At 48.3% G+C, this 14,480-nt stretch overlaps 1 protein-coding gene across 2 annotated transcripts; it reads right to left on the bottom strand.

The window, feature by feature from the left end:
• Positions 1–717: 717 nt before the first annotated feature.
• On the bottom strand, positions 718–13,007 carry FN3K (fructosamine 3 kinase). Of its 2 annotated transcripts, none has more exons than XM_008052125.2 (6): positions 12,773–13,007; positions 10,176–10,327; positions 8,412–8,524; positions 7,874–7,956; positions 3,864–3,986; positions 718–1,164 (listed from the first exon to the last, which is right to left on the bottom strand). In XM_008052125.2, exons 1-6 carry the CDS (start codon positions 12,911–12,913, stop codon positions 826–828), a joined length of 951 nt encoding a protein of 316 aa, XP_008050316.1. In that variant the 5' UTR covers positions 12,914–13,007; the 3' UTR covers positions 718–825. The 2 variants fall into 2 exon arrangements, with proteins under 2 accessions (XP_008050316.1, XP_008050317.1); XM_008052126.2 differs by having other exon boundaries at positions 822–1,164; positions 8,412–8,503; positions 12,773–12,926.
• Between the last annotated feature and the right edge of the window lie 1,473 nt (positions 13,008–14,480).

Raw genomic sequence — 14,480 nt, 5'->3', positions numbered from 1 at the left:
GGGGGGGGGGAGCTTGGGCACGTGGGTGCGACGCGGGCGGGGCGAAGGCGGGGTCTGAGCCCGGGGGCAGGGCCTGAGCACGTAGGTGCCGGGAAGGCAGAGGCGGGGTCTAAACACGTGAGTGCTGTGCGGACCGGGTCAGGTCTCCGGACCTGCTCTTCAACGATGACGGCGCTGACGTCCCATCCACGCTGGCCATCCGGACAACCTAACCACACAGACATTCCAGACATCCCGGTCGTCTGGGACACCCCACTGCCCAAAGCTGCCCGCCTCCCTTGCCCTCCGTTTTATCCCGTGGACCACACCCCAGCTGAAGAGTGGTGTATTGGAGAAGGCCAGGCAGGGACTGCAATCCCAATGGCCCGTCCCCACAACGACGGGGCCCTTCCTTCCATTTGCCCCACCTCGTTCGGGGTGGACTCCGAGCCCGCTCAGCCCCAGAAGGGCTCCTCCGGGTGAGGCCCATCTCGGGTTCTCAGCTCTGCGGGAGCCAGGAGCTGGAGCCCCTAGGCCGCGGGAAGCGTGGCGCCACCTCCAGCCTAAGCAGCCCCAGATCTGTGTTAATTTCTATAAAACTATCAGAAAAAAATCCAAACTCCCCCCCCCCCAGATTAATGAAGCTGTTGGACGCCTTTCAAGGGGTCTGGGTCTCCTGGAAATTAGTCCGACTGCATGGCGTGCAGAGACGCAGGTGAAACTAAGACACACAGGGCATGATCCCAGAGACCATCTGTTGGCTTTATTGGTCTCTGAAGCCGCCCAGTATTGCTGCCCCAAGCTGTTAGCTCAGCAGGCGGGCCGGCAGGCAGTGGTGCCCTGGCGCTATTTGAGAAGCCTCTTCATGGTGCCCAGGGTCGGGCTCCTGTACTCCCGCCCGAAGTGGTTCCAGTGGTTCAGGTAGTTAAACAGCTGGTAGACCTGCAGCCGCTGGTCGAAACCGGGAGCCTTGGGGATCTTCCGGTAGTAGGCAGTGAAAAAGGATCTGGGAAACCCCCCAAACATCAAGGCAATTGCCAGTTCAAACTCAGAATGGCCATAGAAGGAAGCCGGGTCATAAATAATGGGCCCGGCGTCATCCTCAGCCACGTTTCCCGACCAAAGATCCCCATGGAGCAGTGCAGGGACAATCTCTAGGCCACCAAACAGATCCGGGATCTTCACCTAGGAAAACAATTAATGGAGGTGATTATCACGGGACTCAAGGGGACCTAACCTCATCCAACACTTGGAAATGAGGCCAAGACAACCCCGGCTGTTCATTCAGGGTCCAGCCACAGCACTGTCTGTGGAGCCCAGAGATAAAGGTCATCTGACTCCAGGGGAATTCATCTTTGTCTAACTTACTATTTGCTACTGATTTAGGTCCAGACGCTTTTACAGTGCTAATGATTTCCATACACTGAAGCATCTCAGAGGTTGTAGTTTTCTTGTCCTGTAGAATAGGAACCAGTGCTGTACCTATCTTAGCAAACTCTCTCACCACTGTTCTCTTATTTCACTGCACCTACGAGGGGGAACTCCCCCCCAAAAATAGAATTATCTTTTGGAAGACGGGCCCCCTGTAGAACACTGGATCAAACAGTCAACCAAAGTTTTTATCTGGAAGTTTTTAGAAGGTTGAATCACAATTTGCAGAAGAAACATCCCAAGTTGTCCCAAACAGATGACTAGTTCTACCACAACAACGCACCTACCCACACTATGCTAAGTGTTCAGCAGTTTTTGACCAAAAAACAGTATGACCCTTGTGCCCCACCCTCCCTATTCACCCAACCTCACCCTAAGTGACTTTTTTTGTTTCCCTGTGTGAAAAATTCTCAAAGGGAAATATTTTGCCACTGTGGAAGAGGTGAAACAAAAAACATCAGAGGCACTCTAAAAGGCGTCAAAGTTGACGAGTTCAAAAGCTGTTTTGAGCAGTGGAAAAAGCATCTTGATAGGTGTATTGCATCAAACAGAGAGTACTTTGAAGGTGACTGAAGTTTTAACATATAATAATAAATACACCATTTTTTATAAATAAATTCTAGGTTTTTGGGGGAGTCCATCATATATATCTATACTTCTTTTGAATCCTGTTGGTTACTTAATTAATAAGCTAAATAAAGTTTATTTGACACATTCTCACTCTGGATTGATAAACAAATTCTGTTTTTAACTCTTTGGGTTAAGTTTTGAAACCAGTAACTCTGGTACCCACATTCTCACTAAGGGGTGAGATATTTGTGCTTTAGCAGAGGAGGAAGAACAAGTGTAAGAGTGGACAATTGTTACTAATCATGAGAAAAGTAACTTAGAGTCTATAATATAAGTCTATAATCTATCACAGAAACAAAGAACTGAGTACTACATGTTCTCACCCATAAGCGGACCCTGAACAATTACCATAATACTATAAGAAAGGAATTGGCAGCAGTGGGAAACTGCCAGGGGAGGGAGGGAGGACACACCTCATCAATAAGAGTACCTGATCTCAAACCAGGTAAAGTGGGGACCAAAGTGGGGCCCAAACTTTACCTACACAATGACCATTTGTATACCTAACCCTGAATTGTACCCCACATCTTTAAAATAAAAAGAAATAATATAAAGATAATAATGAGAAAAGTAATCGTAAATTTACAAGCCAGGAACCCCTGTTTCACATGAGGAAAGGTTAAGGTTAAATATGAAGTCTGACCATTAAGTTCACAAACTCATCCTTTAAAAATGCTACTATATGTCATTGCTGAATATCACTATGGTCACCTTCGATGTACTCCCCTTGGGAAGCAATGCACTGACACCAACACATGTCCACTTGTCAAAGCAACTTTGGAACTCTTTTTGTGGAATGGCCATCGGAGTTGTCATCATATTACCCTTGATGTCCTGAATGTCATCACAATGTCTTCCTTTCAATATTTCCTTTATCTTTGGGTAAAGAAAAAAGTCACTGGGGGCTAGATCAGGAGAGTAGGGAGGGTGTTCCAATACAGTTATTTGTTTACTGTCTAAAAAACTCCATCACAGACAGTGCTATGTGAGCTGGTGCATTGTCGTGAAGCAAGAGCTCCTTTGGGATCATTTTTGCATACACCTTTCTCATGCCAAGATTTTCAGTTAAGATTTTCCTGTTTTTCTATTGATGCTTATTTGGTCTGCTATGCTTCTCATAGCCAGCCAATGATTTTGACACACAATCTGAGGAATACTTGCAATGTTTTCATCAGTTCTGCTTGTTACTGGCCATCCTGATCTCTCTTCATCAGTGACACTTTCTCTCGCCTCAAAAAAAAACATTTAATACATTTGTACACTGCTGTTTTCTTAATAGCATTATCCCCATCAACTTGGACCAACATGTCCTTGATTTCACTTCCACTCTTGCCAACTTTAACAAGAAATTTAATGTTTGTTCGTTGCCAATTCAAATTCCACCATTCTTGTGATGACAGCTCTGATGGCCATGCCAGAAAAAAGTTCCAAAATTGCTTTGACAGGTGGATTAGGCTCTAGTGTCACTGCATAGCTTCCCAAGGGGAGTACTTTGAAGGTGACCATAGTGATATTCAGTAATGAGGCATGTAGCATTTTTTCTAGGATGAGTTCATGAACTTAATTGTCACACCTCATTTCCGATGACCTAGCAAGTAAGAGGTGTACCTAAGAACTAAGTATGTCCCATTCTCACCTCCTTTCCATTTCTCTGTCAAGCTGATGGTCAGGCCGTGATATGTCCAGGGCTCAGTGTTCCCTACACTTGTTCAAATCTACCAGAGGACACCCCCCCTAATGTGGTAACCTCATAAGAGGACAGTCTCTGTCCCAGAGATATGACAGAAGAACCTCTGTCCCAGAGATATGATTGCTGTACCCACCTGTAGCCTGGACCAGAGTTCTCGTGCCTCTCGATCAGCATAGTCCTTCTCAATGATGTCCAGCTGTGCTTGGAGCCGGTGACGGGTAAAAAAGGTTGGCCAGTCATCCTGCCACTCATTCACCTGGGCAACAAGAGAAAAGAGGTCAGTGCTGCAACTCAGAGCCAAGAACTACCTCAACCCTAGAGCAACTAATAAAAGAGCACAGCAAATATTATAGCTAGTAAGTCAACACAGGAGATAAATCAGAATCATAAAATAATCAGTCCAAAAGAAGGAAGGTAAAGAAGAAAAAGGGAATAAAGAACAGGTGGAAAAAAACAAATAATAAGATGACAGACTCAAACCTAACCATATCAATAAGCAAGTTAAATGCAAATAGTCCCAAATGAATATTCTAATTAAATGACAGATGGACCGGATGGAAAAATCAAGCAAGACGCAACAATAAGTTATGTGCAAAAAGGTACTTTATGTATCAAAACAGTAGTTTAAAAGGATAGAAAAGACATACCATGCTAACATTAGTCAAAGAAGGCTAAAGTGACTATATTAATATCAAAGTAGGGCAACCCCTTTGGGTCTCTTCCCACTGTAGGAACTTTTCTGTCCTCTGAATAAATCTTGCTTTCTCAAAAAAAAAAAAAAAAATCAAAGTAGATTTCAGAGTATAAGAAAGTCATTTCACAGTGAAAAGGGAGTCAATTGATAAAGTAGACATAATAATCCTAAATGTTTACACCTCTAATAACAGAGCTTCAAAATGCATGAAAATAAAACTGATAGAACTACTAGAGAAATAGATAAATCTCATAGCCTGTTATGGAATAAATTGTGACACCCCCCCCCCCCGCCCGAATTCATATATTGAAGCCCTATCCCCCAGTGTGACTATATTTGGAGAGGTGGCCTTTAGGAGGTAATTAGGGTTAAATTAAATCATAAGGGTGAATACCTAATCCCTTAATCCAATAGGATTAGTGGCTTTATAAGAAGAGGAAAAGAGAAGGATTCATCTCTTTGTTCATACGCATATATCAAAGAAACACCATGTGAGGACTATTGACAAAAAGAAAAAGAAAAAAAAAAACTCTGTAAAAATGTAAAGAGTTTTTACATTTTAGGCCCTGGCAGAGTCCCAAGAGGTCCTAAGAACATGTGCCCAAAATGGTTGAATTACAGCTTGACTTTATACATTTTTAGAGACACAGAAGGGCCACTCAGGGGTCACCTGTGCCCCTAACAGACCAGCCCCCTTCTCATCTGCTTCATATATTGGGGTTCTGATCAGATTTCATTGTTCAACTCTTGATATTTGAAAATCACCTTGCCAGGTCAGCCAAACCTTTGTAGACACCCACTACCTGCAGCCCTTAAACTCAACACCCAAAGTGGGAACACAGGGCACACCAACTGTGCCCACCTGGGACGACAGAAACTGTGCTGGTAATAGCTCCAGGCAAGTGTGTGACCCCAGGGGAGCTGGCTTCAGTGGAGATTTAGGGGATCTTGACAAGCCTGGTAAACCACTACTTGCAATCTTAGGGACCCCAAACATGAGAGCTGCCTGTTGGCTGGGAACCCTAAATCTGCCTGGGCTTCATAAGATTCTTGCCCCCCATTACCTACAGCTGAAAGAATCGCCCTCCATCCACACCAGGGTGAATGTGATCACTGTTCACAGGGAACCACTAGTCAGGGAAAGCTTCAGGAGAAGATAGTGGTGAAAGTATCCCCCCTTCAGGAAGCAATGACTTTGAACTGGACTGACTCTTAGATAGGCACTGTGTCTGGAACACTGCCAGGGAAGGGGGGGGTACATAACATCAATAACGGTACCCACATTTTACCTGTATGATGACCATGTATGTACCTAACCCTCAACTGTATCCCACATTTTTAAAATAAAATAATTTTTTTAAAAAGCAAAATAAAATAAAATAATAGGCACTGTGTCCCTAATAAAGGCAAAATATGGCCCAATAATGACTTCTTTGAGCTAGGCACTGGGTAGTCAGGCCGTCCAGAGAAACAAGTCTTCCTTGGAACTTCACAGGTTTCAAAGATGATTATTCAAGAGGCCCCAGCTATAGGAAGGAATGTGGTGGCGGGGCTCGGTGGCTCAGCCTGTAATCCCAGCACTTCGGGAGACAGAGGCGAGTGGATTGCCTGAGCCCACGGGTTCGAGATCCACCCGAGCAACATGGCGACACCTTGTCTCTACAATAAATCAAAAAATTAGCCGGGCTTGGTGGCATATGCCTGTAGTTCCAGCTACTCGGGAGACTGAGGCGTGAGGATCACTTGAGCCCAGCAGGTCTAGGCTGTGGTGGCCGTGAGTGTGCCACTGCACTTCAGCCTGGGCGACAGAGTGAGACTCTGACTCAAAAAAGAAAGAAAGAAAGAAAGGAATGTGAAAGGCTGAGGTAGGAAGATTGCTTGAGCCCAGGAGTTCAAGGCCAGCCTGGACAACACACAGCAAGACATCATTTCAAAATTTTTTTTAAATTTCAAAATTTTAAAAAAAAGAATGGAGAAACAAAATGTTTCAGAATACCATTCAACCATAAAAAGAGTGGAATTCTGATATCTGCAACAACATTGAAGAACCTTGAAAACATTATGCTAAGTGAAAGAAGCCAGACACAAAAGGCTACATATTATATGATGACAGTAATACAAAAATAAAAGGTCTAGAATAGGAAAATCCACAAAGACGGAAGGGAGATTAGAGGTTGCCAAGGGCTGGAGGGAATGAGAAATGGGTAGTGACTGCTGCTTTTGGGTGATGAAAATGTTCTGGAATTAGATAGTGGTAATGGCTGCACAACATTGTAAATGTAATAAAAACTAATGAAGTGTACACTTTAAAATGGTGGCTCTTATATTATGTGAATTATATCTCAATAAATAACAATAACTTGCAAAGGCCCCAGGAGGTTGGGCACAGTGGTGCATGCCTGTAATCCCAGCACTTTGGGAGGCTGAGATAAGAGGATTGCCTGAGCCCAGAAGTTCAAAACCAGCCTGGGTAACATGGCGAGACCTTCTCTCTACAATAAAATTTTTTTTAAAAATTATCTAGGTGTGGTAGTGTATGCCTGTAGTTCCAGCTATTTGGAAGGCTAAAGTGGAAAGATCTATGAGGCTACAGTAGCTATGAGTGTGTGGCTGCACTCCAGCCTGGGCAACAGAGTGAGACTGACTCAAAAAATAATAATAGGCAACCCCTCTGGGTCCCCTCCCACTGTGGGAGCTTTTCTGTCTTCTCGATAAATCCTACTTTTTTAAAAATTACAGGCTCGGTGGCACAGCCTGTAATCTCGGCACTTTGGGAGGCCGAGGTAAGTGGATTGCCTGAGCCCGCAGGTTCCAGACCAGCCTGGGCAACTTGGTGAGACCTTATCTCTACAATAAATTAAAAAATTAGCCAGGCATGGTAGCACGTGCCTGTAGTTCCGGTTACTTGGAAGGCTGAGGCGGAAGGATCACCGGAGCCCAACAGGTCACTGCTGGGGTGGCCATGAGTGTGCCACTGCACTCCAGCCTGGGCAACAAAGTGAGACTCGAACGCAAAAAACAAAAATTAAAATTAAAAATTTTTTTTAAAAGACAAAAATAATAATAATACATAAAAATAAAAACAAAGGCTCCAGGAGAGGAGCTCAGTGACCAGGACTTAATCCCTGACCTGACGCATGGCTTCACAGCTACCTACCCTCTTCAGTTCCTCACATTCAGCAGGTGCTTCCTGCAACATGAGCTTTGCACTTCTGCTCCCTGTGCCTGGAATGCTGTTGTGTCTGCCCCAGCATTTTTCTTGAGTCCCCCAAGCTCAACTCAATAAACTTCTGCATCTCCTCTCCCCATCCCAGGTATCACAGCTTGCACTCTGCCTTCAAAAGTCAGGTGGTCAATATTACTGGTGCCTGGGGGACTGGTGCTGTGTCACATATAGGGGTGGGTGCCAGCATTACGGAGTCAGGGAACATCCTCAGCCAGGCACTCACCTGTGGGATGAAGCCGCAGCACGTCACCGTGTGGAAGCCGAACTTGGACACGTACTGGGGCTCAACACCCTCAGCCTTCTGGCCTGTTGACAGAGATCCTTGGCCTGAAAGAACTGCTTGTCTTTCTCTTAAATACCAGCCCTTAGCAGAGTATCAGTACATGCCTGGGATGCACATGCTAGAATATGGGTAGACTGAGGATGTACTACATGTGGTGGCAATTAGTCAACATATGAATCCACCAGGACATTCCTACTTCAAGCACACTGGACAGCATGACTGGGTATAAAGAGGGTTATTCCTACCTCAAGCACACTGGGCAGCAAGACTAGGCATAAAAGGGTCCATGAGCCAATTCTACTAGTTTTCCAGCTCCATCAAAATTCTTATTTAATAATCTCATTTTCATAATGCAGTGTAAAGGAAGATGGTATACAATTCAACCTATTATTAAAATGCCACCAAGAAGCACCTTGAGCACCAATCTAGGGAAGATAATGAACTGGGTCAGGGGTACACAAATGCATTCTGGACGTACCCACTGTGTTCTCCTCCTTCTTCAATTTCTCCCTGAGCTTCTGATTATAAAGGTGCAAATCTGCCATCTGGTCTCCAAGTTTTGATGCCTGACTGAGGAAAGAAGAAACGCAGCTAATGAAAATAACAAGAAATAACATTACCCAGTGTGATCCATTTTCAGAGATGTTTAAAGTACCTTAAAAACTACTTTCCGGCTGAGCATGGTGGCTCATGCCTATAATCCCAGCACTTTGGGAGGCCAAGGCGAGAGGACTGCCTGAACCCATGGGTTCAACACCAGCCTGGGCAACTTGGTGAGACCTCATCTCTACAATAAATCAAAAAATTAGCCAGGTGTGGTGGCTCACACCTGTAGTCCCAGCTGCTTGGAAGTCTGAGGTGGAAGGATCGCCTGAGCCCAGCAGGTTGAGGCTGTGTTGGCCATGAGCATGCCACTGCATTCTAGCCTGGGCAACAGAGTGAGACTTCGACTCAAAAAAAAAAAAAAAAAAACTACTCTCCATTCTTTAAAAAGTAAAAAATGTACACCAGGCAATGACCCTTTCCAAAACACAAAATCATGTAAAATCACCAAGAGGTGAGCTTCAACAGATGTCTTAGGCGGCACCAGGAATTAAGGGCCAGATGTTCAAAAAGTAATGATAAGTGAATAATTGGCTCCCAATATTTATGAAAACAAATGTAAATCACATATAGGAAAAAGACCGGGTTGATACTCATATACCAAAATGTTAACAGTGGTCATTCTTTGCTGATGGAATTGTGGGTGGTTTTATGTCTTTACATGAGTTATCTTCCACAGTCCATAAAATGACCGTGTATGACTTTAATAATTAGGAAAAAAGTACACACTCCAGGTAATTAATAGATCAGCCACATTCTGCCCAAGTTGAGGGGGCATTAATGTATTCAAATACACTTATCTTTTTTTTTTTTTTGAGTTGGAGTCTCACTCTGTCATCCAGACTGGAGTGCAGTGGCCGCTCCCGGCCACCGCAGCCTTGACCTGCTGGGCTCCGGCGATCCTTCCGCCTCAGCCTTCCAAGTAGCCGGAATTACAGGCATGCGCTACCATGCCCGGCTGATTTTTTGATTTATTGTAGAGATAAGGTCTCGCTGCCCAGGTGGGTCTCGAACCCGCGGGCTCAGGCAATCCACTCACCTCAGCCTCCCGAAGGCGCGGGATTACAGGCTGAGCCACCAAGCCCGGTCAAATACACTTATCTTATGCAGGCTTTTTATAGCCAAACTAACCTAAAAAATGAGCCATATACCAGAAAGCAACTTTTTGTCTCCATTAAGAATGGCAGCGGGGGGCGGGGGAGTGGGGAACACACTTCATCAATAAAGGGTACCTAATCTCAAACCAGTTGAAATGGGGACCAAAGTGAAGCCCAAACTTTACCTGTACAGTGACCATTTGTATACCTAACTCTGAATTGTACCCCATATTTTTAAAATAAAAATTTTTAAAAAAGAATGGCAGGATGAGATTTTCAGCCCTACTTCTGATACCCTGGCAGAGTTATGTGGACAGCTCAGGTAGTGGCTGCTCCCCTTCTATCTCTGTCTCTCTCTCCCTTTCTTCGTCCCTATCTCTGTATCCCTCTGTTAGTCTGTCTCTCTTTCAGTCCTGTCTCTGTGTCTCTATGTCTATGTGTGTGTGTGTCTCTGTCTCTTCTTCTGTCTCATCTCTGTCTCCCCTGCTCTGCTTTCTCTGTATGTGTCTACATGTGCATGCATATCTCACTCACACACTCACCTGCTCAAGCTCCGCATCTTCAAATGCTCCATCACAAAGGCGGCCCCGCCTCCGGGTAGGTCAATCACCTTCATGGGCCGAGGGGCACGCACCAGGCCAGTGCTCCGGAGGGCCTCCAGGCTGGCCATCTCCCCCTCAAACATCTGCCGGGCCTGTGCCAGGACATGTGTGAGTCTTGTCAGCTGGCCAACTCCACCCACAGAGAACTCTGGTGGCCAGACCGTGAGACTCACGGCCTTGAAAGAAGCCATCACATGGGAATCATGAGGATCTCCAATTACTGAAAACCAGCTGGGAGCAGGCATCCCCTCAGAGTGTGGGAAGCAAAGGACCCCTCCAGAGAGGAAAGAGCTGCAAGGATGATGCTGGGCTTGAGGTTTGAGGAATTTGACATATGCAGGATATCACCCTGCAGCAAGCCCTTGAGGTGAGAGGCGGAAGTATGGGTCACATGGGAGCATCAGGGAGTGCTGGGGGTACAGGGAGGTGTGAGGGGTGCAAGGATGTGGGGCTGTGGGGGGTATGGGGAGGTGTGAAAGTGCACGGGAGTGTGGGGGTGTGCAGGGAGGTGTGGGAGTATGGGGAGATCTGGGAAGGTGTGTGGGTGCTGGGAGATGTGGAGGTGGGGAATGCAGGGAGGTATGGGAGTGTAAGGGGGTAAAGAGAAGTGTGGGGATGTGGGGGAGTGCAGGGAGGTGTGAGGGTATGGAGGGAGTGAGTTAACCAAGGGTTTGGGGTTGCCTCTGGGTCCCCACCTTCCTCGCCACCTCTTAGGGTGCAGAAGCCAGGACACAGGTGGCCAGGCACAGATAGAAATGACACAGGCACACACTTGAGGTGGGGAAGAAGAGGGTTGGGGTCAGTCAGGCCTGGCCTCAGGTCTAGGGCCATCCCTAGAGACATGTCCAGTGGGAACTGGGTGGCTGGCAGGAGCCACACACTTGCCCTGCCCCTCAAAGACTCCAAGGGGAGCCAGGGTCTTGCTATTTCCAAGGCATTCCCACAGATACCCAATTTTAAATTAGGTGAACTCTCACCTTATGTATGCCACACCTGGTTAAAAGCATGTGTTTATTAGTGTGGTTTGTAAATAACTGCCTATAGAATCACACGTTTTAAAAAATTAAACCTCATGGATGAGACCAAAACATGTATTAGCACACAGGAAAAGTGCTCTACCCTTTAATTCAGAGTACCTGAGGGGAAAACCAGGCACAGCAACCCCTTCTAGGGAATCATGAAGTGGGTGGTGAGTGTCCCTCGTATAAGAGGGCATCTGGCACAACTCAGCCATGCTCCCAGGTAAACCCCCAAATACACTGAGCCAAGAACACCTGAGCTGCAGGCAGCTAATGTCCCAGGGGATCCAGCTGTCACCTGCTCTCGCATTGATTGAGCACCTACTGTGCACCAATGCACCTACTATGTGTGGGCTTTCAAGGGGAAAAGATGGAGTCCCACCTGCAGGAGCTTTCAGGGACCAGGTGTGAAGGTTCCAGGGCCAGCGTGAAGCCTGAGCCAAAAACTGCTTCCTGGTGGGTGGGACTCATCACTTTGAGGGATTTTGGTTCTGAAACCAGATTCCCCAACAGTTCCCTGCATCCAGGAGGATTCCAATCCCAATCCTATAATACTCAGTGATTTATCTCAGAAACAAAGAACAGAGTACCATATGATCTCACTCATAAGCAGACCCTGAACACTTACAATAAGAAAGGGATTGGCAGTAGCCGGAAAATGCTGGGGGGAGGACATAACATTAATAAGGGTACCTGATCGCAAACCAGGCAAAGTGGGAACCAAAGGGAGGCCCAAACTTTACCTGTACAATGACAGCTTGTATACCAATCCCAATACCACACCCAGGTTCCATCCTGGGTTGGGGAGATCGGGAGAGATGGCTCTGGGATTCTCTCCAGCACTCGCGGTAGGACCTCCACAGTACCTCAAATCCCTCACATCCTTACCCAGCATCCAGGGTCCCCTGTGCCCACCAGTCTTGCCTGTCTGCAGCCTGCCTGCTCTCAGGTTCCATGGCTAACTTTCTCCACTTGTAAGCGTTACCATGTTTCATACATTCTTAAACAGAAATACCTTACCAGGAGGTAGAAACCAGGTCGAGCATGAGCACAGCCTGGAGGAAAGAGAGTGCCAGCCTGGCCCCGACCCTTGCAGGGTTCTAGCCATCTCTGCCTCCACCCACTACCAGTAGGACTAAACCCAAGAGAAGCTGCCCAGAGCTGAGCCCGGGACCCCGCCCGTGGCTTCTCCCATGTTTGATGGGTGGAAAGATTAAAACCACCAAAAAAGTCTGTGCATTGTGCATGGAGGTAAAGGGAAGGAAATTAATCGAGCAGCAAAGACAAAAAACCTTGGGCCCCAGCGAGAATGCTTGAGCCAGGCTCACCCTGCAGGTGGCAGCTCCACCACTCTGCAGCTGACTCCACGAGTCGTGACACCAGGTCCAGCCCCAGGACATGGCCTCCCCCACCACCACCCCGTGTCCCCTCCATCCGGCTTCATCCCGTTCAACCTCCTGCGGCCCCACCCAGCGCCCCCCTCAAGGCCCCAGCGCAGGGACCCGCAGAGCCCCGCACCTGAGCCCTGCGGTTGACCTTGACGAACACAGGGCCAGAGTCCGTGTCGTAGGCGCGGCCCTCGCTGATGCAGCCCGCTCCGGGGCTGCCGAAGGCCCGCAGAGTCGCGGTGCGCAGCTCGGTGCGCAGCAGCTGCTCCATGGGGACGCGAGGACGCGGGGCCCGACGAGGACGCGGGGGGCGCAGGGAATGGTTGGGGACGCGGGGACGCAGGGTCCACACAGGTCGTCGCAGCTAGGAAGTGCGGGGTCGGCGGCGCGGCACGGCGCGGCTGTCTCTCTGTCCGGCCGGGCGCTTCAGGCTCGCGCTCCCGACTGTAGTCGCTCTGGGGCGTGGCGGGATCGAGGCGCGTGAGTCCCCCGTCCTCCCCCACACTCAGGGTGGTGGGGGTGGGGTGACCCCGGCCTGGCTCGCTGCGCCCTCCCCGCGTTCGGCCGGCGTCCAGCTCCCTCTCCCTTGGTCCTATCCAGAGCTTTCTCCCGCCCCAGCCGGCTCACCCCCCAGCATCTGGTGCCAGGCAGGCAGGAGGGCGGAGGGAAGCGGGACCTTGGCCTGATTCTGTGCAGTGGGATGAGGGAGACAGCGTGGGGGTGGGGAGGTTGAAGGGGAAGGCTTGTGACCATGCAGCAGGCCTGCGTGGTGAGTGCATCATGTCCCGCTGGGACCTGAGCTCCCTGCATGGAAGGGCCCCTCCCTCAGGGGTCCTCCTAGGAAGACCTGGACCCAGAACCCTCCCACTCAATGGAACACAGGACAGGTCCTCTGCCAGGGGCAGGTCACAGGCCTGGCTGGGTTCCCACGCTGTCCAGACAAGGCTGGGGAGCCCCCATCCCCCCTAACCAGGTCATTGCAGTCCCTCGTGATGATGTGGAGTTTGCCCACCAGGGATACCAGGTGCCTGGCAGAGATAGAGGAGGTTGAGTGAACTCTGATAGCAGGAGAAACCGCCCAGAGTGGGGCCCCTGACAGACATCCTGGGGAGAGAACTTCCAATACACTTGCATGCATATACACACATGTGAACAGGCTCACATATACCTGTGAGCAGTCTGTGCTGAAGTAATGTAGCGACTTTCAGACCATGCCATGGGAGGAGGAGGGTGCTGCCTCTTCCGCAGCCTCCCTCCACCCTTCTCTGAACCCATGAAGCCCTCTCCCACTCTGTGATGGCTTTTTACTCAGCCTATAGTAACTTTCCTTTACAAAACAAGAAAGGGCCTAGGAAGAGATTTGGGGCCAATATTGCCATTTATTGAGCTTTTACCATGTGCTAGGATCTAAGTGAAATGTCAGCTAAGCCTCACAATCATCCTGTGGAAGATGCCTGTCACTAGCCCCTATCTTCCAGATAAGAAAACTACGGCACAGAGAGGTTAACCAGCCCAGGTTCCCAGTGTTTGGAAGTGGCAGAGGGCATTTAAAGTGTATCTCTCTGACTTCAGGCCCCACCACTTCAGCCCATGAGTCTCAAAAGGAAGCTGACTGGCAGCGGAGTCCCCAGAAGGTCCCAGGGTGGGCCTGGGACCCGGCATTCCTAAGACGGAACCCTCCCCCTACCCCAACTACCATGCTGCCAACCCTGCAACTCTGTTCCTATATCAGTTACCCACATAGGTATTGATGTCTTTTCTAAGAGGCAAACCACCTCTGGGAAGATAGAACCTAAAGCCCTTTGTTGAGAAAAACATCTGCCTGAGGTTTTAACTAA

Source organism: Carlito syrichta, unplaced genomic scaffold, assembly GCF_000164805.1.
Source record: "Carlito syrichta isolate Samal-C Ts95f unplaced genomic scaffold, Tarsius_syrichta-2.0.1 Scaffold257243, whole genome shotgun sequence".
Lineage (NCBI taxonomy): Eukaryota > Metazoa > Chordata > Mammalia > Primates > Tarsiidae > Carlito > Carlito syrichta.
The sequence above is the reverse complement of the archived record's forward strand: the minus strand, read 5'-3'. Positions and strand labels throughout refer to the sequence as shown.